The sequence below is a fragment of the Saccharomycodes ludwigii genome, chromosome III (assembly GCF_020623625.1).
Source record: "Saccharomycodes ludwigii strain NBRC 1722 chromosome III, whole genome shotgun sequence".
NCBI classification, from domain to species: domain Eukaryota; kingdom Fungi; phylum Ascomycota; class Saccharomycetes; order Saccharomycodales; family Saccharomycodaceae; genus Saccharomycodes; species Saccharomycodes ludwigii.
In genome coordinates this window covers 339,568-364,247 of record NC_060202.1, presented here as the reverse complement: position 1 = coordinate 364,247, position 24,680 = coordinate 339,568, and the positions used below count along the sequence as shown (strand labels likewise).

General features: G+C 31.5%; 13 protein-coding genes and 1 non-coding gene across 14 annotated transcripts; 7 read left to right on the top strand and 7 right to left on the bottom strand.

The window, feature by feature from the left end:
- Positions 1–2,520: 2,520 nt before the first annotated feature.
- SCDLUD_002407 (uncharacterized protein) lies at positions 2,521–4,221 on the top strand (the record flags this gene model as incomplete). Its single annotated transcript, XM_046077151.1, has 1 exon — positions 2,521–4,221. One exon carries the CDS (start codon positions 2,521–2,523, stop codon positions 4,219–4,221), a length of 1,701 nt encoding a protein of 566 aa, XP_045934878.1.
- A 694-nt stretch (positions 4,222–4,915) lies between these two features.
- SCDLUD_002406 lies at positions 4,916–4,987 on the bottom strand. The gene has a single exon. It is a non-coding gene; the product is annotated as a tRNA-Cys (tRNA).
- A 661-nt stretch (positions 4,988–5,648) lies between these two features.
- Positions 5,649–6,047, top strand: MZM1 (Mzm1p; the record flags this gene model as incomplete). Its single annotated transcript, XM_046077150.1, has 1 exon — positions 5,649–6,047. One exon carries the CDS (start codon positions 5,649–5,651, stop codon positions 6,045–6,047), a length of 399 nt encoding a protein of 132 aa, XP_045934877.1.
- Positions 6,048–6,437: 390 nt separating this feature from the next.
- TPT1 (tRNA 2'-phosphotransferase) lies at positions 6,438–7,208 on the top strand (the record flags this gene model as incomplete). The annotated part of the gene is made up of 1 exon (XM_046077149.1): positions 6,438–7,208. The coding sequence occupies one exon, from the start codon at positions 6,438–6,440 to the stop codon at positions 7,206–7,208; it is 771 nt and encodes a 256-aa protein (XP_045934876.1).
- A 691-nt stretch (positions 7,209–7,899) lies between these two features.
- Positions 7,900–10,149, top strand: CSG2 (mannosylinositol phosphorylceramide synthase regulatory subunit; the record flags this gene model as incomplete). The annotated part of the gene is made up of 1 exon (XM_046077148.1): positions 7,900–10,149. One exon carries the CDS (start codon positions 7,900–7,902, stop codon positions 10,147–10,149), a length of 2,250 nt encoding a protein of 749 aa, XP_045934875.1.
- Positions 10,150–10,293: 144 nt separating this feature from the next.
- Positions 10,294–11,412, bottom strand: ETR1 (enoyl-[acyl-carrier-protein] reductase; the record flags this gene model as incomplete). The annotated part of the gene is made up of 1 exon (XM_046077147.1): positions 10,294–11,412. One exon carries the CDS (start codon positions 11,410–11,412, stop codon positions 10,294–10,296), a length of 1,119 nt encoding a protein of 372 aa, XP_045934874.1.
- Positions 11,413–11,831: 419 nt separating this feature from the next.
- Positions 11,832–12,905, bottom strand: SCDLUD_002401 (uncharacterized protein; the record flags this gene model as incomplete). The annotated part of the gene is made up of 1 exon (XM_046076628.1): positions 11,832–12,905. The coding sequence occupies one exon, from the start codon at positions 12,903–12,905 to the stop codon at positions 11,832–11,834; it is 1,074 nt and encodes a 357-aa protein (XP_045934873.1).
- Positions 12,906–13,275: 370 nt separating this feature from the next.
- On the bottom strand, positions 13,276–13,995 carry GRX6 (glutathione-disulfide reductase GRX6; the record flags this gene model as incomplete). The annotated part of the gene is made up of 1 exon (XM_046077146.1): positions 13,276–13,995. One exon carries the CDS (start codon positions 13,993–13,995, stop codon positions 13,276–13,278), a length of 720 nt encoding a protein of 239 aa, XP_045934872.1.
- Positions 13,996–14,433: 438 nt separating this feature from the next.
- On the top strand, positions 14,434–14,781 carry SCDLUD_002399 (uncharacterized protein; the record flags this gene model as incomplete). The annotated part of the gene is made up of 1 exon (XM_046077145.1): positions 14,434–14,781. One exon carries the CDS (start codon positions 14,434–14,436, stop codon positions 14,779–14,781), a length of 348 nt encoding a protein of 115 aa, XP_045934871.1.
- Positions 14,782–15,305: 524 nt separating this feature from the next.
- SCDLUD_002398 (uncharacterized protein) lies at positions 15,306–15,539 on the top strand (the record flags this gene model as incomplete). The annotated part of the gene is made up of 1 exon (XM_046077144.1): positions 15,306–15,539. The coding sequence occupies one exon, from the start codon at positions 15,306–15,308 to the stop codon at positions 15,537–15,539; it is 234 nt and encodes a 77-aa protein (XP_045934870.1).
- A 443-nt stretch (positions 15,540–15,982) lies between these two features.
- SLX5 (SUMO-targeted ubiquitin ligase complex subunit SLX5) lies at positions 15,983–18,394 on the bottom strand (the record flags this gene model as incomplete). The annotated part of the gene is made up of 1 exon (XM_046076958.1): positions 15,983–18,394. The coding sequence occupies one exon, from the start codon at positions 18,392–18,394 to the stop codon at positions 15,983–15,985; it is 2,412 nt and encodes an 803-aa protein (XP_045934869.1).
- Positions 18,395–19,221: 827 nt separating this feature from the next.
- On the bottom strand, positions 19,222–20,175 carry NOP1 (rRNA methyltransferase NOP1; the record flags this gene model as incomplete). Its single annotated transcript, XM_046081563.1, has 1 exon — positions 19,222–20,175. One exon carries the CDS (start codon positions 20,173–20,175, stop codon positions 19,222–19,224), a length of 954 nt encoding a protein of 317 aa, XP_045934868.1.
- Positions 20,176–21,074: 899 nt separating this feature from the next.
- TSC13 (trans-2-enoyl-CoA reductase (NADPH) TSC13) lies at positions 21,075–22,010 on the top strand (the record flags this gene model as incomplete). Its single annotated transcript, XM_046077143.1, has 1 exon — positions 21,075–22,010. The coding sequence occupies one exon, from the start codon at positions 21,075–21,077 to the stop codon at positions 22,008–22,010; it is 936 nt and encodes a 311-aa protein (XP_045934867.1).
- Positions 22,011–22,228: 218 nt separating this feature from the next.
- Positions 22,229–24,220, bottom strand: CDC7 (serine/threonine protein kinase CDC7; the record flags this gene model as incomplete). The annotated part of the gene is made up of 1 exon (XM_046077142.1): positions 22,229–24,220. One exon carries the CDS (start codon positions 24,218–24,220, stop codon positions 22,229–22,231), a length of 1,992 nt encoding a protein of 663 aa, XP_045934866.1.
- Between the last annotated feature and the right edge of the window lie 460 nt (positions 24,221–24,680).

The window sequence follows — 24,680 nt, the reverse complement described above, 5'->3', positions numbered from 1 at the left end:
CGTACAGCGTTTGATCTAGATGTATATCTTTATTTCTATTTTTAATTTATATTTCCCTTTACAGATTTTTTATTTTTTATTCTTTTTTTTTTTTTTCGCGTCTTCATATCTTTATATTTTCTAAAAAGAAAATAAACATAATTTTAAGGTTATCTAACCTTTTAATGCAGCTCCAGCCAGATAAAGTGCGAAATCGACCATTCTTTTGTATCCGGATTACTTGTGATAAAAAGATCCTAAATATCCAAGGTGCTTTGCATTGTTCATTTATATTTGTAGAACCATTGTTGTAGACATTATAAAGCTAGCCATTCTTACATAGAGATTATATAATAATCAAGATATCTTTTTATAAATTATCAGTCTCTTACTAATGCACGAATGCATAGATTAAACATCTAGGGATCATTTTCTTTTGTCATTCTAAAAAAAGCAAATAGAAAAAAAAAAAAATATAGACAAAGACAACTCGAAACAGTTGATAACTTTTGGCTGATTTATACATGCATTGCAAAGTTCTATTTGATAAACGTTAATTTGGTAAACCATTGTCAAGTTCTTTTTTTTTTTTTTATAAATTAGTATTATTTAATAAATGAATGATGGTTTACGTGTATAAATGCTTAGTTAGTACTACAAATAGTCAATCAATAAATTATGAGGCAAAATCTTTATACTAATACGGGTCCAAATAAAAGAAAATTATTTCTCCAAGTATTAAAAAAAAAAAAAAAAAAAAAAGAAAAGTTTATTAATGGCTTAATCCGACTTTAAAAACTTGGATGGTAAATACTGTTCTATATCGTCTATGTAGAAGAAGATTATAATAATCGAAGCGTTTTCGCGAAAATTAGGGTCTTGATTCCATTATGCAACTATAACATTTAACTTTCCTAAAATAGTAATATAATTAATCAATTAATGCCTTTTTTTTCGTTACAAAAACTAGACATTTCAACCGTTCCTATTTTGTAAGCGAAAGTTTTTACGCATTTTTCGTGTTTTTTTTTATGTCCTATTTTTTAGATCCTTCCTATTTTTGAGGAAGATTTTGTATTTTTTTTTGCTAGAAGGGGGGGGGGGGGGGGAGAACGCAAAATCAAATTCAGAAGAAAAAAATTCTTTCTTTTTATTACCAAAAGAAATGATCTGATGGTAGGAAACCATCAGGGATGAAATTAATAGTTAAATGGGATAATTCTGTACAAAATGGAGTAATAACTTGTTTACTTATAAACATAAGCTTCATTATTATTACCCTTTGTGGTGGGTAAGGATCACACCTTATAACCGAGTGTGGTTCATAATAGCGAATTACCTTTTTTTTTTTTTTTTTTTTTTTTAGCAATAGTAAATAGAAGTGTGTTTATTGGTGCATGCTACTAATACAAGTAAATACAACTTAATTAGTATTTATCAACGATAACAGCACGATCATAAAAATGATAAATACACATTTAATTAATCAATTAATTAGGTAATTATTATTATTAATTTTTTTTTTTTTTTTTTGGTTCAGATATTCACTCAAAAAACGTAATAAGTACTAACTAAGATGGAGAGAAAAAAAAAAGGAGTAAAAATCTAAAGATTTAGGCAGGCGTGTATACAATATTTAGTACGTATTATATTCCCTTATAAAAACACACATTATTAGCTCATAGATATAAAATTGATCCCACACATGCCGATTATATTTCCTTATTAGGAAAAAATAGGTAAAAAAATGAGTTTTTAAGCCTGTAGATTCTAAATTTAGAAACCACAAATAAGTGGTTTTACTATATTGGGAAATAATTTCTAATAGTTTCATATTACACTTTTTCAATTTTTTTGAAAAAAGAAAAAAAAAAAAAAAACAACTCGATCTATTTTTAGTAACACACCTTGAAAAAAAAAAAGAGTTGACTAAAAAAAAGTACAGCGACCCACAGTAAAATCTTACCGAATTGTATGGGTAATTAGCAAATGGTTAAAAAGCAATAACAATTTGTTTAACAAACAAAAAGAAACAACAAACAAACAAACAATAAAAATAAATAAACATAAATAAATAAATAAATAAATAAATAAATAAGTGTAAATAAAAAGAAAAAAAAAAAAAGAAATGAATAAAAAAAAAATAATACAAAATCTTAACAAAGTTTGTATAATAAAGTATTATTAATTTACCAATATGGATCTAAAAAAAACTTCAAGAACATTCAAGAAAAAAAAAAATAAAATATATATGTTGTGGTAAAATTTTAACATTTCATTCACCCTAAAAAAATAGTTAAAATAAAATTTACGAGTATATAAAGATGAAACCTATATAATTTTTTTTCTTTTTTTTTTTGCCTCCACTTTAAAAATTTTCAGAATATATTTAATTTTCTTATCCAAAAAGTTTTACTTAACAGTCTTCCAATTTTAAACCATTTTAAATTAAATAATCTCAAAATACCAAAGAAATCAAGAAATAGGTTTTTTAATTTTAGACAACCCACGTTCACTATAGATTTTTACATAATTTAAATAATGCAATACAAAGTTTCTGCTATTATTGCTACTTTAGCTGCCAGCTCTATGGCTGCTTATGTTCCAAGCAAGGACAACTGGTCCACTTTAACTCCAAATGCTACCTACACCGGTGGTGTTACTGATTATGCCTCCACTTTTGGGGTTGCTGTTGTTCCAATTACCACAGGTTCCTATGCCTCTTATTATGCTAGTTCTAGTTCAGCTAAGCCCACTTCTTCTACTAAGGCTAAGAGGGATGTTCAAGCTGTTTCTCAAATAGGCGACGGCCAAATCCAAGCTACTACTGCTACAACTTCAGCTGCTAAATCTACAGCCGCTGCTGTCTCTCAAATAACTGATGGTCAAGTTCAAGCTGCTACTACCACCACTACAGCTAAGTCTACAGCCGCTGCTGTTTCCCAAATAACTGATGGTCAAGTTCAAGCTGCTACCACCACCACCACCACAGCTAAATCTACAGCTGCTAAATCTACAGCCGCTGCTGTCTCTCAAATAACTGATGGTCAAGTTCAAGCTGCTACCACCACCACCACCACAGCTAAATCTACTGCTGCCGCCGTTTCTCAAATAACTGATGGTCAAGTTCAAGCTGCTACCACCACCACCACTACAGCTAAGTCTACAGCCGCTGCTGTTTCCCAAATAACCGATGGTCAAGTTCAAGCTGCTACCACCACCACCACCTCTATTGAAAAGACCAGTATTGCTGTTGTCTCTCAAATAACTGATGGCCAAGTTCAAGCTTCTACAGGTAAAGCTACCTTGCAAGCTACTTTGGCTGTTGTTTCTCAAATTGGTGATGGTCAAGTCCAAGCCACCACCACCACCACATCAGCTGCTAAGTCTACTGCCGCTGCTGTTTCTCAAATCACTGATGGTCAAGTTCAAGCCGCTACTACCACCACCACTGCTGCTAAGTCTACAGCCGCTGCTGTTTCCCAAATCACTGATGGTCAAGTTCAAGCCGCTACTACCACCACCACTGCTGCTAAGTCTACAGCCGCTGCTGTTTCCCAAATCACTGATGGTCAAGTTCAAGCTGCTACCACTACAGCTAAATCTACTGCTGCTGCTGTTTCTCAAATTAGCGATGGTCAAGTTCAAGCTACCACTACTACCGCTAAATCTACTGCCGCCGCTGCTTCTCAAATCACAGATGGTCAAGTTCAAGCTGCTACCACCACTGCTAAATCTACAGCCGCTGCTGCCTCTCAAATTACTGACGGTCAAGTCCAAGCCTCTACTAGATCTACCACTACTTTAGCCCCATCTAGCTCTGCTGCTGCTTCCACTGCTTCTGGTTCAGCTTCTGTCACCTCTTCTACTAGTTCCACTGCTTCTTCCACTGCTTCTTCTACCAACGATGAAGCTGTTTCATCTGACCCAGTTACTGCTGAATCCTGTTTCAACAACGGTACTTTGTCTATGACTTTGAAGGACAGTGTCTTGAGAGATGGTAAGGGTAGAATTGGTTCTATCGTTGCTAACAGACAATTCCAATTTGATGGCCCACCACCACAAGCTGGTGCCATTTACGCTGATGGTTGGTCTATTACTCCAGAAGGTAATTTGGCTATTGGTACTGAAGATGTTTTCTACCAATGTTTGTCTGGTGACTTTTACAACTTGTACGATGAAAACATTGGTGACCAATGTAAGCCAGTTTACTTGGAAGTTGTTGACTTGGTTAGTTGTTAGAAGATCACTATAAACTGAGTTTTTTTTAGCGCGTTTATTTTATTGAAGTTTTATTATTTCTGTTTTACTTCCTTTTCCTAAACTTTCTAATTTTTGCATTACATTAAGTTGTGCCGAGTCTAGCTTGGATTAATCCATTTGTTTTGTAAATCCATTTTTTTTTTTATTTGCAAGATTAACTTATTATTTTTTTAGGATTGTGATAAGGAAGTTCACGTGCATTGATAAAAATTGAGAATTTCAGTGTTGCTAATATAGTTTAAGGTGTTGATACCAATTATGGGTTATTCTCGTTTAATTTATGTTTTTATTTTAATGATTGAGGGTATTAATATTTTTATAATTTTATTTTTTTACTTTTAATATCTTTGATGTATATTGACGAAAATTTTTTTTAAAAATAAAAAGTTTATGTATAGTTTTTAAAAAAAAAAAAAGAGTCTTATTTAGATGTATGAGGTGTGGATAGAACTTTTTATGATGAGGTTTCTGGGATTCTTTTGGATATTAGAAGGGTCGTGAGTGGTGCTGGCGGTATAATCCCTTTAGTAGAGGGGAGAGGAGAGGAACGCCCTGTGTTGACCTTTTTTTTTTCAGCTTAAATATTATTTGCTACAAGGAATTGTTACAAGGAATTATTACGTAGAAGTGTTATTACTGCATTTGAGTAAGGACCAAAAAAATAAAAAATTAAAGCTCGCACTCAGATTTGAACTAAGGACCAACAGATTTGCAATCTGCTGCGCTACCACTGCGCCATACGAGCTTGCTATTGAAGTTAAGAAAAAGGAAGATTACCATAAATACAGTTCATATGAAACGCAGTAATAACAATAGGATGACACTCCTATTTGAGGTAGAATATGTTTCAGATCGAGATACCTCAAATAATCAATGTGTACTATAATGACAACCTCAAATCAAAGATATAAATGGAACAGCCGAGAAATAACTCTATTATGAAATTGGTTGTTAATAATATAAGTTATAGTTTTATTAATTAAAAGTAGATGGAAAAGCAGCAAATTATCACATTTGTTTTGATTTAAGTAATAAAATATTAAGCCGGTTTACTAACCCGGCCTTACAGTATATTTTCCCCTTTTCGACATAACAGGCATATTTTACTAATAAGTAATATTTTTACTATGTGTTTGTATTCACGTTGAAAGTGATATGAATTTTATGGTACAATGATTTATTTTTTTTTTCTTTTTCTTTTTTTCTTTTTTTTTTTTATATATCAGCAATTTATCTTTATTCTTCAAATATGTATATATTTTCTATAAGCTTATACAACAAAAGCTGAGGCTGTTGTTGAATTTTGTTTTTACCATCAAGTGAAGTGCATACTACGTTAACTGTTTTAAACTGACAAGGACCATTTAACTTTAGAAAAATTTAACTAGACACCCTCAATTACAGATATGTTATCACAGGAATTAAAAAGACAAGCATTAAATGCCTATAGAAATGGTTTAAGAGCCACTAGAATCGCTTTTGGTCCAGATAAGATGTTGCTAGTTGCATCTAGGAAAAAAATGAAAGAGGGAATGTTGAATCCACCTAAGGATTTAAACATTCCAAAACCAGTAACAGTGGAGAAACAAATCAAGCATTTGAATGATGTTGCTTTATTTTTAAGAAGGAATATTGTTCAAGGTGTAAAAAAGGATAAGGATACCAGTGGAAAAGTTAGATATCATTTGAATATTCATAAGGAGACCGAATTGGGTGATAACGAAAGTATAAAAAAAACCAAGAGAGCTCTAGCTGCTGAAGGAGGTGGTTGTTGTGGTGGTGGCAAGAATTTATATAAACAGTGATGATTATATTGAAAACCAATAATGAAAGGATAAATAGCGTAATATAGATACACTTGTGTGTACCCCTTGTAAATACATTTTGTTATTTTTTTTTTTTTTTTTTTTTTTTTTTTTTTTTTTTGATTCTTAATAAGAGATTTAACACTAGATTGTATACTTCTAATATTTTTTCATCTGAATGTTCAAATTTTTTCTTTTTCCTTTTAAAAATTTATTATTTTTTATTGAAAAAGAAAAAAATATGAAAAATGTAAAGCACATTTCCTCCTCTTCTCCCAAAAGTATTGCAAATTATACTCACAAAAAAGGAGATAAAAATATATATTATACAGTGAAAAAAAAAAAAAAAAGAAAAAAGAAAAGAAAAGAAAAAAGAAAAGAAAAGAAAAGATGACTGATAGTAATAAGAAACGTGACATATTGATATCAAAGGCATTATCATATTTATTAAGACATGGCGCCATAAAAGAACAATTAAACATTGGAACTGATGGATATGTTTTACTAAATGAGCTTTTACAACATAATAGATTAAAAAGCCATAAAGCCACAAAACAGGATATTATCAGAATCGTAGCCACAAATGACAAGCAAAGGTTTCAATTGGAACGACTTGAGAATGACGACGGTATTTTATTAGAGGAATACAAGATTAGGGCCACACAGGGTCATTCGATAAAGAGCATAGAGAACGATAAAATTTTGGTTAAAATAAATGATTATCCGTACGACAGTTTGATCCATGGGACTTCCTTAAAGAATATTATTTTAATATTGAAATCTTGTTATGGGTTAAGCAGAATGAATCGGAACCATATCCACTTAAGCCCAGGGATTATAGGAAAAGATAAGTATGTTATAAGCGGTATGAGATATAATACTGAAATTTTCATATACTTAAATTTCCATAGAATGATGAAAGATGGTGGTATTACCATATATAGGAGTGTTAATAACGTGTTTCTAGTTGAAGATAACATACCGATTGATTATTTTGAAAAGATTGTGTATATGGTTAATAAAGAAAGCAATACTGGACCACAAGGCGGAGTGGTGGAGAAGAAACAGCAAGAGTTAATCCAACTTTGCAAAGAACATGGTATTAAATTATTGGTTGTGGATAATTCGTTTGTGCCTGTTATACCCGATAGCGGACATTGACGCGTTCGGATAGTTTTCATGGTGGCAAAGTGAAATCCGTGGGAAATAAACGTTTTTTTTTTTATTTTTTGTTATTTTTTCAATACTTTTTTAAGGCTTGTATTTTTATCATACTTTATAAATACACGGATCTTTTCTTCCACAGAGAAACACGCACCACACATTTACCTTATTTTTCCCGTTTAAAGAAAAAAAAATGGAAATAAAATACCACCACCAAACTCACATACGCCATGCATAGACATGCGCGTAGAATACCCTTTTTTCCAGATAGCCAAGAATTATATTGCTAATTACGAATTTTTATTGGTAATTAAAAAAATAAGAAAATTTATAAAGAAGGAGAAAGTGTAATTATTTAAATAGATAAATAATACCACTTAAACAAATTAAAATAAAATAAAATTTTATTTTATAAAAGAGAGAGAAAGAAAGAAAGAAAGAAAAAAATTACCAAAAAAAAAAAAAAAATTTAACATAAATAAAAAAACGGCAAGACATAAATCACATATCATAATATCAGTAACATACGACAATACTAACAAGAGTTATTTTAGGAAATAATCCTATATTTCTCACAAAGCTTTAACACGCCCAAGTACACATCTACAACAGGTGTTTTCATTAGGAAAAAAAGAAAAAAATTTTTTTTAAAAAAATTTTAAAAAAAAAAAAAGTTACAAAGCCAAATATGTTTAAATCAAGATTATTATGGTTTTTAGCTGTGTTTAGCTACGCTTTTATGCTTAAACTACTTTATTTAAGTTATGTTTCGTCTATCAGTGTCGAAAAAAAAAATGCTACGGGTACTGCTGCAGTCACTACTAATATCAATTCCAAAGTGGCTTCAGGGGATCCTAATACCAAACCTTTACATGCTAATGATATAAAACCGTTAAAAGTATTGCATGACCCTTTATACATGACATTTCTATTCCAATCATCTTGGCTATTGATTTTTCCTATCATGCAATTATATAATTGTTTAAAGTACCGTATTTCCCCCAACGTTCAATTTATGTTGTGCTTGCATTTACACAGGATACCAGTTTTTAAAAATGTCCAAAAAAGGAACAGAAGTGATTCCAGCACTACCATCACGGATACCAATTCGAACTTATCGGAAAATGAATTTTTATCAAGACAGGGTAGTCCACAACAATTAGACGATTTGCAAAGTAGCGAAAGATATGCTAATATTCATACAGCCACTCTTAACAGCAATGTTGCTATGGAGCATGCACAGCCCGCTGTGATAACTGAAGTCGTGGGTAGAGAAAATAGTGACGAACATAACATTGATGAACAAATAATTGAAGAGGACGGATTAAGTGCTTCGAATGCTAATACTGAGACCATATTTAACAATACTGGTAATTTAACAACAACTGCACATCAAAGTAGAACTTCAGAATTACCAATTCTGGAACAAGGAAGCAGTTCTTTGGGCAATAGCGCTTCTTTTGCTCATCTTCGTGCTCTGGAGGAGCAATTATCAAAAACCACTGATAGAAAAAGTAGAGAAACTTTGCATATGTTAATCAATCATTATAGTAAGCTGAGCGAGACTGTTACGAACAACGAAGAAAATCTTGTTAAAAACAATAATGGTGATGTTGTTTTTGCCAATAGCAATACTGGCGGTAATAGTCCTAGTAATATTGTTGCTGTTGCTGCCACCACCACCACCACCATTAACGGTAATAGTAGTAATGTTAATAACAACGACACTAGTAATAATGATACTAGTACTACTATTAATAGCAGCACTAGTGACAATAATGATACAGATCATGTGAATACTCCAGATGCCGTCACAACTCCAAGCAAGTTTGCAATTTTGAATAGTTTCCAAATTATAAGATCGCTGACTATATCTCTTTTAATGTCTGCTGCGACCTATTGCATTTTTATTGCGCTACCTTCAATTCCGTTGAGCGATTTATCAATTATGTCTAACTTGAGTGTTTTTGAAATTTGTAATTTGTTATTTGCCTTTACAGGCATCGCAAGATTGAAAACATCTTCTGTGAATCGTAATAACAATAGTAGCAGTCACCGTCCCTCTGTTATAGCGAATCCTTCGTCATCATTACGTCAGATATGGTTGGATTTTGCAGGTATCTGTTTTTGCATAATCAGCGTTGTTATCATAACGTCACAAGGACAAGGAACGGGTAGTTTGAATGATGCTATTGATCCATATGTTTTCGATCGTTTGGCAGGATGTTTGATATCTGGGCTAGGATGTTTGACTATTGGTCCTTGCTGTGTTATATGGTTCAAATATATTTATCCGCAAATCGTTGTTTTGGAAAAGAAAAATAAAAGAATTTTCAATGGCTTGCCCATATTTATTTCTAATAATGGGGATAGAGAGCGATTTTCATTGCCAATGCGTGCTAACGATAACGATCTGATGACACATACCACTTCTATTAGTACATGTTCTGGCGGCACTGTAGGCAGTATGCATTCTAGACATGTAAGGAAGATATGGCAGAATATATTATTATCATTACAAGCAAGTATTATAGGCTTGGTAAATTTTATAAGTTTAGGTTTATTACTGCTTATAAGATATCATTATAATCAAGGCATCAAGTCTGCAACCTCAGGATCAGATGCAGCTGACACTGGTGCAGCCAACATTAGTAGTCCCTCGCATATATTACTGGATCCTAAATTGATTTTTTCTATTTTGTTTGGCTATTTACCATTTATCATTGCGATAATACAGTTAACTTTGTATGAATCTGCAGGTTATGCCTCTACGATATGTTTGGGAAATATTTTGTGTACTGCAATTGTAGAATGGATCTTTAATAACAATACAACTAACGTTATTGTTGTAACCAAGGGCGAAGCTGCTGGTTATCTATTTTTGGCTATTGGGTTATGTTGGATGTGTTGCACATATAAAAAAAGAACATATTATTGATGGGAATTAGCAATGTTAGATTTTTTATTTATTATTATTTTTTTTTTTTTTTTTTTTGTTTGTTTGTTTGTTTGTTAAGTATATAAATAAATAAAGCTATCAATTATATATACATATATATCTGTATGTTTTCAAGAAAATAGATCAATGTTTCAAAACTATTAAATTCTTTTTACCCTTCTTAGTAATCCCATCTTTGATTAATTGTAAAGCTGTACCATCTGTCATTCCACCACTAATGTCCCATTCCAAGATATTTAAATCGTTTTTTGGTGATTTGATAATCCCTTCAGTATACAATGGAAGCAATTTTTCTATAGCATCGACTTTACTTTGAGGGTTTTGTTTACCATTTTCAGTGACCCAAAAACCTAGACATTGAATGTTTTTAAAGATCAATAAAGAAGTTGGCAAAATAACAGGCTGCTTACTCATTCCACCATAGGTTAACATAACACCGTTTTTTTTTAATTTTCTAGCAATAGCAGTACTTGATTTGCCTCCAACACTATTTAAGGCCAATCTGAAATCTGGATTTTTACCGATTATAGAGGGCAAGGTTTCCTTGTTATAGGTTTTATCCATATTTTGAGATTCACTAATAACGTGTGTAGCTCCATATTCTTTCTTCAAAACGTCAGCTACTTGGTCGAAATTATCACGATCTCTAATTACACTTAAGGTATTTATTTTCAAAAAAGAGGCAATTTGGGTTACTAATTTGGCAACTTGGGAAGTTCCCGCATTGGTGACAATCCATTCTGAATTATCATTTTTCCATTTTGAAATATGGTTATGAATTAGTTGCCATGCGGTACATCCATTAACACCAATGGTAGCAGCTGTGTACAAGTCTAAACCGTTAACTTTAATTAGATCATCTGGATCGGTACAAGTGCGGTAGGTAGACCAAGTTCCAAAATTTGCCTTTAATGGAATGACCCAGTCACCCTTTTTCAATTTACTGGTGGAACTGGCAGGTATATCTACAATTTCAAATACACCTTCATTGCCTGCAATTGCACTTGGTACATCGCCAGTTTGGTAATCCAATGTTTTTTCCGGTGTTGATGGGTACACACCTTGCAATTGGTTAATATCGCTTGGATTAATTGGGAAAGCCAATGTTTTTAAAATAATAGAAGAAGGGGTTAAAACAGGAGAATATGAGTGCAAGCTTAACACTTGAGTACAATCCTCCACACTATGCTTAGAGTAGATCAGAGATTTAAATAGTTTAGAAACACCTTTTTTAGCAGACATTGTTTGGAAGAGAAAGGACGGCTTCCCTTTTATTTTATTTTAATTTATTTTATTTATTATGATAGAAAAGATGGGTTGAGGTATAGAATTGAATTGTGATTATTAAACCAAACCGTTTATATATATTTATATGGATTTGTAATAATAAAGAAAAGTGGCAAAACGAAGAACCAAAAAAATGGGAAAAAAGGGGAAAGAATTCCAACTGATGCCATTTTTAACTTTTTTATGGAGATTGCAATCCGCGCTATTTAAAACTGTGTTTTACTCCACTTTTCCCTCCATCTGTCCTTTTTTTTTTTACAGCCAAAAAAAATAAAAGAAAAAAAAAATAAAAAGACATCGCAAGACAAAAACCGTACGAAATAATAAAACAAAATAAAATATATTACCCTCCCATTCATCAATTCTTATACCCTTCAAGAATCTAATATGAATTCATAATTCACATAATCAAATGCGGTTAAACAAACTTCATCAATTACAGTGAACCTATTATCATTTCTATGAACATTTATAGTGCTCGAAACAATATAATATTCATCAACATCATTTTCATAGAGAACAACCAAATTACCAGTACCTAAATATTGAATACACCCATTTTTGATATTAAATCCCCTAGTAGCTTCTTGAACATCCAGAGTTAGAGATAATTTCCCATTTCTCAACCCTTTAACATAGTAAGCAACGTTTTCATTTGAACCACTTTTAACATTAGCTGATTCAAAATCCGGAAACAATACCCACATGCCGCTCGAAGTAATATAAGAAGAGCGAGCGATATTAAAATTAGTTGTAGTAGCCGTGTTACTATTGCTACTATCTTGTACATCTACTCTTAATAACATGTCTCTATCAATACCATCATTTTCCTCCAAATCTCTATCTAATTGCGCCTGCCTCATCAAATCTTCTTCAGATTGTGTTTCTTCCTCATTATAGCTTTTTTCAAAATCAAACAGATAATCTAGTAGACCCTGTTTAGAATTACTAGCTTCGACCTGTGCGGGTAGAAGTATTCTACTGTAGTATAACTTATCAGCTAATTTATTAATCAATGCTAGTTTTTCTTCACTCAAAGCATACTCATCTGTATCTTGTTGTGTTTTTGGCTTACTTAACAATATAACTTGGAAACAATCAGAGCGTCCTTCCAAATGAATGTAAAGGTCATCTAGAGCTTCATTGGTGACAGCATCATTATTCTTATTTACAAAGTCATCCTCCGAATTCAGGGTCTTTAATCCACTATTATCAGGCCCATCATTTTTAGGAACACCTACATCCTCTATATCTAATTCATTTTCTGAATCTAACAAAGCCTGGGCCTCTATCTGATCAGGTGTTAATCTTTTGTTATAACGAATTGGTGTTGCATGGATTACTCTTGTGGTGCAAATGAACAGAAAAGGAATATATATGAAAAACACGAGTAGAAAAGATGGAAGGAGGTTATTTTTCCTATTAACGGATGAAGTACCACTATGCATGGTTGCTATTTACTTTTTAGTGTATAATATGTTTTTTTTTTTTTTTTTCACTTGCTGGAAATAAAGAATATTATAGTTAAATTGTTCATAAGATATAACAAGAAGAAAAAAAAAAGAGTAAAAAAAAAAAAAGAGTGAAAAAGTAAAAAATAAAAAAAATTACATATGCATATATATATGTAATATTATATATATATGTAAAAGGTAACAAGTCCGTTGAGTCGGTTAAAGATCTTGTCAGCAAATCTAAAAATATATATTTAAATATAAAAAATAAAAAAAAAAACAACTTTTTTCTGTTAATTTCTTTTCTTTTCTTTTTTTTTAAGCGTTCGTTTCCTTACCCGCATGTTTCACAATACTAAACTACTCAAATATTATTAACACCAGCCTCATTAGAAACGCTGCTACTGATTTGAACTTCAACACCACCCCACTCTTTTAATTTATCAAATAAACCTCCTTCTTTTTCTAACAATTGTATCTCATCATTCCCACCCCTGCTAATTCCATTTATAATCAAATTAGGAACTGTTGTTCTGCCGGTTAATTTACCAACAACTTCTTGCAATTCACTACCATGTTCAACTAAATCCAATTCAATGATTTGTGGTTTAGGATCAAAGATATATTCCCCTTTTCCAACTAACAACTCCTTTAAACTTTTAGAGTATGGACAGTAGCTTTTTGAAAATATAATTACTGGATACTTTAAAATTAACTGGTTATATTCAGTGTTAGCATCATATGACGTTTCAGTAGTAGATCCAGGAGTGTATTCTTCTAACTCTTCTATTCTTTCTTCTTGAGTTTTTAATTGATCTTTTAATTTCTGAATCTCTTCTACTTCATGATCAAGTTCCTTTTGTTGTTCTTCAAACTTTTGTTGAACTTTTTCTGGATCTTCAACATTCTCCAAATTGACCAAGTTCTTACTTGTCTTTGTTTTACCAGTTGCTTGTTGCCTGGCAACATCAGCTTCACCGTTGTTGATTATAGAATTTGTAACCGAGGAGGATAACAATAAGTATATAACCACCAATAACAATGCAGTTATTGATAAAATTCTAATATTTTTCTTATTCAACATTATACAGTTCTTATAAATATACGTATTTAATTTTTTTTTTTTTTAATGCTTTTGTTATCCTTATTGGTATGATTGATTGGGAAAAGTTATTTTTATTCAAGTTAGGAAAAAAAAATATTGCTATGAGACGAAAAAAGCTGGAAAGGCAAAAGGAAAAGAAAAAAGAAAAAAGAAAAAAGAAAAAAAAAAAGAAAAGCTTAAATTTAAACCGAATTGCAACAATCCCGAACTAAAAAAAAAAACAATTTTTCGAACGATTTATTTATTTATTCATTTATTTTTCCCTTTTTTCTTTATAATCAAAGTTACGTAATAAATAGGAGGTGCCCTTTTACTTAGTTGCATATTCTATAAGAAACGTATAGCTTAAACCAGTCAAATAATTAGAATACTACTAATAACATACTATAATAATAAAAAAAAAACAAACAAAAAACTATGGGTACCTCAGGTAAAAACCAAGACACACTTGCTGCAGATTATTATAAAGGAAGTACAACGGAAAGGCCAGCCGCCCCACCACCAAGTTACTACTCAACTACACAGCAACATCATAATCATAATAGCAACAATGTTAGAACTAATTATACTCAACAGCAACAAAACTCATATCCACCACAAGGACAATCATACCAACCGCAAGGATACTATCAGCACCAAGGACATCAACAGGCACAGCAACCTATATATGTTCAACAACAAGCTCCTACACATAATAATGAAGATTGCATAACTGCTTGTTTAGCTGCCATGTGTATGGCTTTATCTATTGGTTTATTATTTTGATTTTAATGATTTATCACCTTTGAAAATATATTTTTATATGTTTAAGAAATTCCTATATAGTGTATATTTGTTTTATTTTATTTTTTTTTTTTTCATTTTAGGGCATACACTTTTATACTTTTATTTATATATATACACCTATCTATATATATTATTACTAATAGCTATTTGATTTTATATAAACTTTAACCTTAGGCAGGTATCTCTCATTTACTATTTTGTTATTTTCTATGATTTATTTATTGATTTGAAGTCCGAAATTTCCACTTGATTTATGGATTGTCCGGACTAGAAATAAACAAAAGTTGCTGCCTATTTAAGCGGCTGCTTTCTTTTTTGTTTACCTTTTTACTTTCGATTAGCTTTTAAAAACTTTAAAAAAAAAAAAGAAAAACAAAAAGGACAGTTAATGCTTTTTATTTATACTATTATTATCCCTTTTAAATGTATATAGATATTAACAGAGTAAGAATACACACACACACATATATATATAAAGCAAAATAGCCTAAAAACTAGTTATCATGGGTTATCCGGAATATTCAAGGCCAGCTGCTGCACCACCCCAGCAACAAGCTTATTCAAGACCTGCTGCTGCTCCACCACCACCACAACAACAACAAAATAACTATCAACAACGTCCCGCCCAACAACCTATTTATGTCCAACAACCTGCTCCAACGAATAATAACGATGATTGTTTAACTGGATGTTTGGCTGCCATGTGTGTTTGTTGTACTTTAGATATGTTATTTTGATCAAAATACAAAACACTATAAATAAAGTTAAAAGATATTTGCTCCTTTCTTCCTTCTTTCAAATGTCTAAGTTAGACATTGTATTATTATTATTTTCATCCCTACATGATGCTTTAGTTTTTCTTTTTCTTTTTCCTTTCTCAATCTCAATCTCATAAAGACTGTGGCTTAGAAAAAAATCAAAAAACAAAACTAGAGACAAAAAGAAGGAAGAAACGTACATATATTGTTGTTCTTTCTATATTTGCACTATTATAATTTTATATATAACAAAATATTCTATATAATAGTTAAAATATATTTAAATGATTTAAATCGTATACCCTGTAAAGACAAAAAGAAAAAAAAAAAAAAATTGCTGAAACCTCTCTATATTCTAATGACCTTAGAAGTGTCCCTTTTGGCCAATATATGTGTCCTTTTTAGTATTATTTTTCTTTTCTCTATAGAAACATTTCCTGAAATACACCCTTTTTATGTAAATGAATTTTACAGTTTTCAGCAACACACCTTTTAGGTCCGTAAATATTTGGATTAGAGGGCCCCTTAAATCTATGCATAGATCTCTTCTTGGAAGCACTTAAATTCTTGGCATGCTGTATCCTCAAAACACATCTTCCACAATATGTATGCCCACACGTTGCAACAAAACATCTTCTAGAAGTGACCCTATCAATTTGTGTTGGCTTACTTAACGTTTGGTAAGGGCACGGCACTTCATACTCATCTACCAAGTGTTCAAAACTAACATCTGTTAATCTTTTACCCTTAAAATCATCCGGTATACCTTTACCAAATTCAGCCCCACACAAAACACAAATCGGCACTTCCACTAAATTGTTCGATACCGAGTCTTCATCTATAACTAATACTTTTTCAACACTAAATCCCTGCGCAGTAGCATCACCATTATCACACTTAGTGTTAGGTATAACTTTTTCTGCAACCAGCTGTGGTTTTGTATCAAAAGAACAACTATATCCAATAGGTACTTCTCGTGCTTTTTTTAATATTTGTTCTTTAAAATGTTTAGTAGCATTTTCAAATCTACTTCTTTGATGATCTCTTTCTCTCTCTTCGCGCCTCTGAATCATATTAATAATATTTTGAGTCTCTTCTTCTTCACTGCGCCCACCAAAAAAGCCGCCTTCACTTCTTCTAAATCCATAACCATCACTTTCATTATCATCATCATCATCATCACCACCATCACCACCACCACCACGTTCGTTGTTTAGGGAACGACTGCCCATCCCTTCACCACTCGAACTGGAAAACATTCTAAAGGGTGGCAACACATCTCGGCCAAATAATAATCTGGTCATATTCATACGCATCCTATATAACATACCGTATTCCATACTGTCTTCATCATAGCCAATAGCGCCACTTGTAACATTAGTTTGCGCGCCATTTCTGCCTCTTCCAGCATTTCTTCTCACTATGCCACCACGCCCATTAATGCTGTTATTTCCACGTTCTTGTTCTCGCTGATAGGCAGTGATTCTAAACCTTCCTTTGAAACTTCTATATCGAATATATAGATTTTGTAATTTACTTATAGTACCAGTAGCAGCTGCGGGTATATAGTCCTTCATTTTATTTGTAAACATATTCAAACTTTCGCATGTTTCGAATAAAGCTCTCAAGCCCTCAGGGTATCTTTCCAACATAATTTTGAGTTCATTAAATTCACGTGTGGTTTCAGTATCTTCTATTACACTCATAGTTGACTGTTCCTGTCTCCTTTGTCTTTCTTGCATGTGTTCCATTCTCCTCCTGGTCTCTAATTCCGAACGCATCCTACGAACATCTAAAGGCAAATTTTCTGTAGAAACAGATTGTGTTTCCGCAAGAATATGTCTTGCACTTGTGACTTGCACATCATCATGATCATCATGATCACCATCAGTACCGTTTGTAATGGATATAGTACCAATACCGTTATCAACAGCAATTGGATTATATACACTTGCAGTGGCTCTTAATGCAACATGATTCATGTTACTTATGTTTCTTTGTCTTTGCCTATCAAACCTTCTTCGCCTCCGAAATTCCAAATATGCAGGGTCTCGATTACTATTATTACCAGTAGGGGTAATAGTAGCGGGGATCCCATCCCCTTGATAATCAAACAAAAGTTGACTTTCAAATGACGCTCTATCTATTCCTTGATAAGTTGGATCATAAACATGCATGTTTCTTCCACCAGGTAAATGTATTGTGAAGTGGTGAATGTCATTAGCATCTTGCCTAGTATTAGCATCTTGCCTAGTATTAGTTTCTGACCGGGTCTCTAACTGGGTTTCGCCAACTTCCAAAACTTCTATGTCATTACTGGAAGCATTGTTGATAGAATCTGTTGTAGTATCCGTATCAATAGGAACAGTAGTAGTGCCAGCATGGGTATCTTGTGTTACTTGAACGCCTGGATCCTCTAAATCAACATAAGGTATTTCACCATTAATAATGTTGTCATTACCATCACAATTAGTTTTGTTGGTTTCGTGAACGAAAACCTCTCCCACAAATTCAATCTCATCATTTGAATCAACAGCATCTGCATGTAATGCGTTTGTACCATCTGGCGTGTCTCGTACGAATAATCCAACTGAATCTCTTTTGCCTTTTCTACCTCTAAAATCCAATTTACGTCTCTTCTTAATTTTGTTGTCACTGATAGTATTACTTTTTTCTTCATCGGCCAATGTGATTAATTCTATATTTTCGTTGTTCTGTTCGGTCGTATAAACTGTATCTACAGTACTGTTAGTATCGGGGTTGGAAGCTTCTGTCATTTGCGGTCTTTGGTCCTCTTTTAAGGGTTGCAAATTATAACTATTAATTTCTGACATTGTATTTTCAGCAAATGTTCCTTATTGTGTCTTGGATATTAGTTTAATATTTTATGTTACCATAAATTTTTACAAGGTTAATGGATTTAGCAACCCTTTCGGTATATAATAGTACTGAATCGTTTTTTTTTTTTTTTTTTTTAAAAAAAAAAGGAAGAAGAAAGCATAAATATGCGTATATAATAATTTTTTATTATCACTATTGATTTACTTATTTTTTTTTTTTTTTTTTTTTTGTATTAGTTTCAAAATTTAATGAATAGCAAAGCTAAAATGTAAAACAACTTTTTTCCTTTTCTTTTCTATATCTTTATTTTCCTTTTGCACTTAAAAAAAATTAAAATATTAAAAACCTCAAAAAACCCAAACATTTCTATATTAACAAAGTGACCAAATAAAAGATTTCCTTATTTGTCTGTTTTTTTTTTTATTTTTATTTTTTTTTTTTGCCACTTACTTTACCCTGTGTAATCCGTGTGTCTACATTGTCCTCGTAATTTTCGGAACACACACAAAAAAAAAACAAAAATTTAATACGATAAATCTAAATATAAAATACCATCAATCAAAAGTTTTTTTTTTTTTTCTATATTACAACAAATCAAATCAAACAATTACAACTGCAAAGAGCATATTATTTGATATCTAATAAAAACTACAATGGCGAAAGTACGATAATATAATTATTATAAAATAAAAAATATATATATATAAAAACAAAAAAAAAAAATATATATATATATATATATATATATATTAATAAAACTACTTTTTTTCTAAAAAAAAAAAAAACTTTTCAATTTCTGTCTTTTTTATGATAAAATAATTTACAATCCACCCCTCATGTATTTACCAACGACAATACAATGATCTCTTTCATATGGCTCCAAAGTCAATTGTTCTAATGGTTTAATTTTTTCCTCTCTTAATTTTTGAACTTCTCTAGCAAAAACAGTTTCTGCATCTACAGTGGAATCGATACAGTTAGCCTTAATAGATATAACAACACCACCTTGGTCTTTTAAAAACATGTGAGCGTTTAAAGCAATAATACGAGCTTGATCTGGTTGGGCGACATCAGCAAATACACAATCAACCATACCAACCAACATCCTGTATTTTTGTGGGTGTCTGGCATCTTCGATAATAGGAATAATATTTGGTCTCTTCTTAGCCATGGAAATCAATTCTCTACCCGGTCTATGAGAAAATTCAACGGCATATACCAAACCTTCTGGTCCAACAATATCGCTAACATGGGAAACAGAAGTACCACTGGCAGCACCTAAATATAAAACCTTCTTACCTGGTCCCATGAAAATTTCGTCTAAACCACCCATAATACCAGCAGCCAATTTAGATCTAAAAGGATTCCAAACACGGTATTCAACCTTTGTGGCAGGTTGACCTTCTTCTTTGCTTGGTTCTTCAACAGTAATTCTTTTTTCACCGTAAACACTATCACCTGGTGCCATATTCTTGGTAACCAACAAATCTTCTTTACCACGAGCAATGTAAACACCTGCATGTTTGTGTGGTTCAATCACAACTTTAGCACCACCTTTAGCACCACCTCTAGCACCACCACGTCCGCCTCTGGAACCACCTCTAGCACCACCCCTGGCACCACCTCTGGAACCACCTCTGGCACCACCTCTAGCACCACCTCTAAAACCGCCTCTAGCACCACCTCTAGAACCACCACGACCGCCTCTAAAACCGCCTCTGGAACCACCTCTAGAACCACCACGACCGCCTCTTGAACCTGGTCTAAATGACATTGCTTATTATTGTTGTATTAATAGTTGTGTTTATGAAAAGTCTAATATCAAAAAAGGGAAACAAACCAATTAGTTTATCTAATATTATAATAATTTTATGCTAATTATTTTTTTCTTTTTTCTTGGTTATATAAAGTAATATTACCAACTTAAAACTTTCTCTTGCTTTTATTCTTCAGATATTGGAAAAAAGAAATTATCTGATAAAAAGAAATGAAATTGTGGTTCTAAATTGAGAAGTTACTGCCCGAATACTAATTTCTAAACTAGACATCAATTAGAAAAAAAAGAAAAGTAAAAAAAAAAAAAGTCTAATTCAATTGATTACTTAAAACTATATTATGAAAAAAAAAATTTTTTTCTTTTTTGTTTTGCCAAAAATCTTTTTTTTTTTTTTTTTTTTTCTTTTTTTTTTTACATTACAGAAAGTTACGTAGAGTAATTCGCTTTTTTGCTTATTTTTTTATATTTTTTTTTTTATATTTTATTTTTTTCAAAATACAAAAAAAGTAAGAAAAAAAGAAACGTGGAAAACAAAAAAAAAAAAAAAAAGTTATATAATTAATCCGAATTACATGCTATCCGTTACCCGAATGGTTACCCTATATCTTGGTTCAGATATACGAGTTTAACTATATCCGTATATCCGAAAAATTACAAGAAAAATTTTTAAACCAATGACATTTTTTTTTTAAATCAAAAAAAAAAAAAAAAAAAAATTAAAATTTCTCCTATTTTCGTAACTTTTACTTTAATCTTTGGGGCACTTTACAACTCAACTGCATGCTTATTCCCTAATAGTTTTCTTTCTTCCTTTTGTCACAAAAAACAACAAAAAAAAAAAAGCAAAAACAATTTGAATCAGATCATAAGTCTTCAAGTTTTTTGCTACACACACAATGGTTATGATTACTGTTAAACCGCGTTCCAAATCTTTAAAGGAAGTTACTATCGAAGAACCAATTGAATCTGTTGATAAAATTGTTTCTATAGTTTCTGAAAAAAATAAAAACATTGATATTAATAGATTAAGATTAACTTGTCTAAAAAATGACAAACAGGTTACATTAGACACTCCTCAATTACTAGATTTATTAAAGGATTCTTCTTCCGTTACATTATATGTTAAAGATTTAGGTCCACAAATTTCTTGGAGTTTGGTTTTTATGATTGAATACACCGGCCCAATTCTCATCCACACTTTATTATATTTAATAGCCCAAAATCCTAATGGATGTACAAATTCAATTATTAACAGGGATTACTACAACCCTGCTTTGAACAAATTGGTATACACATTGAACACGTTACATTTTGTCAAAAGAATATTAGAAACCCTTTTCATACACAAATTCTCCAACAATACTATGCCATTCTTCAATGTTTTCAAAAACTCTTTTCATTATTGGGTATTGAACGGGTTGATTGGTTTGGGCTACTTTGGTATTGGATTTTGTATTCCTGAGACTACTGTTTTCAAAGTGTACAATATTTTAAAATTGAATAATTTAAATTTGTTAGTTGGTTTGTTTGCATTCTGTGAATTTCAAAATTTCCAGACACATTTGAAATTGCGTAGATGGGGTGAAATCCAAAAGTCCAAAGGTAACATGAAAAAGAGAATTCCAATCGATGATGGTATTTTCAAGTTATTAGTTGCTCCAAATTATACTTTTGAAATTTTATCTTGGGTTTGGTTTACATTAATTTTCAAATTAAACGTCTTTAGTTTGATATTTTTAATTGTTGCCACCGTTCAAATGTATTTATGGGCCATGAAGAAAAATGAAAAATACGGTACAAACAGAAAATTTTTGATTCCTTTTATCTTCTGAATGGTAAAGCTTTTCCTTTTTTTTTTTTTTTTTTTTTTTTTTTTGTTCTTTTAATTATTATATTGTTTTGCGTGTATACAATCTCATGCACCTATTTATTTTTATGTAAATATATCCTATGTAATAATTGGATGCACAATAATTTTTAATACCGTTATAGTTAATAATGCTAAAAAATGAGAGCAGAAATGCAAATAAAAGAGTTCCTCCCTTCCCCTCTAAGTCAAAGTACTTTTAGTACCACAGCTTTCTTCCTCTGTACCTTCACTGGTGTCAGTGTTTTCATTGCTACTATTACAATGTGCTTTATCACAAACATCAGTATTTCCTTTTTTAGCAGGTGAGGGGAAATTGTTTAACTCATCAAAAAATATATTTTTCAGTAAATCATCTGCACTAGGTCTGTTGTGATAATTCCAATCGAAACATTTTTCTAACAATAAAAAACACCAAAAATGATCACTATAATATTCTTGTTTATGCTTCAAAATATTAGGATCTTCAACATTATCAGCATCTTCCATTTCTTCCTTGTCATTATGTACATTAATACTATGATCGTTTGATTTTAATGACCCACCAGAAACCAGAGAGGGGCTACTCTCATTATCCAAAAAATCCAATGTTTCAAATGCAGCACTATATGAGGGTAAGGTACCCACCTCAGTTTCTTGTAATAACAAACTCCTGACATATTCTTTTAATCCACCTTTAATACCATCTTCAGTTATCCCATTTAAGTTGCTACTAATATTTACACCCAATCCATGTAACTCTGCACACTTCTTCAATTCTTTGTAACCAAAGATACAACATAGTTCCAATAACGAATCTATATCATCCAAACTTTGAAACATAGGAAACCTCCTGGCTAAAAAACATAATAATATAACACCGCATGACCAGATATCTATTTTCGTAGTTTGCTTAGAACACTTTAATAGAACTTCCGGTGCTCTAAATCCTCTGGTCCCTGCTCTATTAGCTCTTCTTCCTCTACGTGTATCATGTTTAGGATAGCCCTTGGTCAAATCACCTGATATATTTATAACCGATTTGAACGATTTATTAACACCAGCACTACCAGTGCTAATGTTACAGATATGATCATTTCTTTTTTCCACACATGGACAATATTGAGTGTTTCTAAAAGTATCCTGTGCATCGTATTCTAATTCTGCTAGTCCGAAATCTACCAATACGCCTTTCCCCAATCTTGTATTGTATAGGAAGTTTGTAGGTTTTATATCTCTATGTATCACACCTTTTGAATGAATGAATTTTAAGGCTTCTAATAATTCAAACATGTATTTTTTGATTCCCTTTATTGGTAATATTCTATAAAACGTTCTAAAATCCTCATGAGGATAATATGGTAACACAGCAATGATTTGGTCTTGATAACGTATTGCGTCATACAAAGGTGCGATTCTAGGACATTTAGACAAAGTATACAATAGATTTAACTCGTTGTAAATTCTCTGTGGCGACGAAGTAACATAGATTCTCTTTAGGGCAACATAATGGTGTTTAGAACTCCAAAAGTGGTGTTTTAATGGTGATTTTAGCATATGCTGTGGTTGTAATTTTTTGTCTCTGGCTTTGTAAACGGAGGAAAAGGTACCTTCACCAATTTTGTCCAATAGTTTATATCTAACATCTAGTCCAGGAAATGTGTCTAATAAAAGAGTCATTTCTTCAATAATATCTTTAGGAATGTTTTCATCAAATACATAATCATCATCATGTTGACTATTTTTAAATTTATTGTGACTACATCCTAATAATGATTGTTCGTCCAGTTTTTCTGTTTTGCTTGAGGGAGTTTTCAAAAAATTAACCGCCTGCAATTTTTTAGATGGTGTATTCATTACAACGTGTTTGCTGATTTTTTCATTTAGATTGACGTTTATTTTAGATGTATTGGTATTAGTATTAGTATTAGTAGTATCAGCCCTTTTAATAGCTACTTCTGGTGAAGTAAAGTTAACTTTTCCAGGTGAGTTAGCACATATCGTTTCATTATTATTATCATTATTTAAGGCAGAAACATCATCAGTGTTTTCCTCGTTTGCTAATAAAGATTCGTCGTTTTCCTTTTTCAGCTTTTTTTTTAAAGGTAGAGTAGTGTCTATATCTATGTCACTATTAACTCGTTTAATTATTTTTTCATCTGTAATAATTAGTGATGTACTGTCTTCATGATCCATTGTTGTTCTATTGTGTGAAACTTATTAAGTCACAAATTGGAACAAATTTTTTAATATATGACTTAAGTAAACAGGCTACTGTTTCCTCTTAATTATTGAATTTAAATAACAATTAAATTCAAATATGTAGAAAATCTTTTATAATGTCTCTTTTTCTCTCAGCAAAAAAAAAAAAAAAACAACTTATAATGTAAACTAGAATTAGCAATGAGTTATTTATTTTTGAAGCAATGTTTTTTTTCTTTTTGGTTTTTTTGATGTTTTGGAAAACTTTAAAAAAAAAAAAAAAAATATTTTTAACGCGTATTTTTTTTAGCAAGTAGTAAAATTTTAATCAGTAAATATGAACAATATATACATATGCATATTTGTCGTTTATTCTTCATACAATACATTCACTTAGGCCTTTAAAGCTACAGTTTTTTTTCTTTTTCTTTTTCTCATCAAGGTATAAATAAAC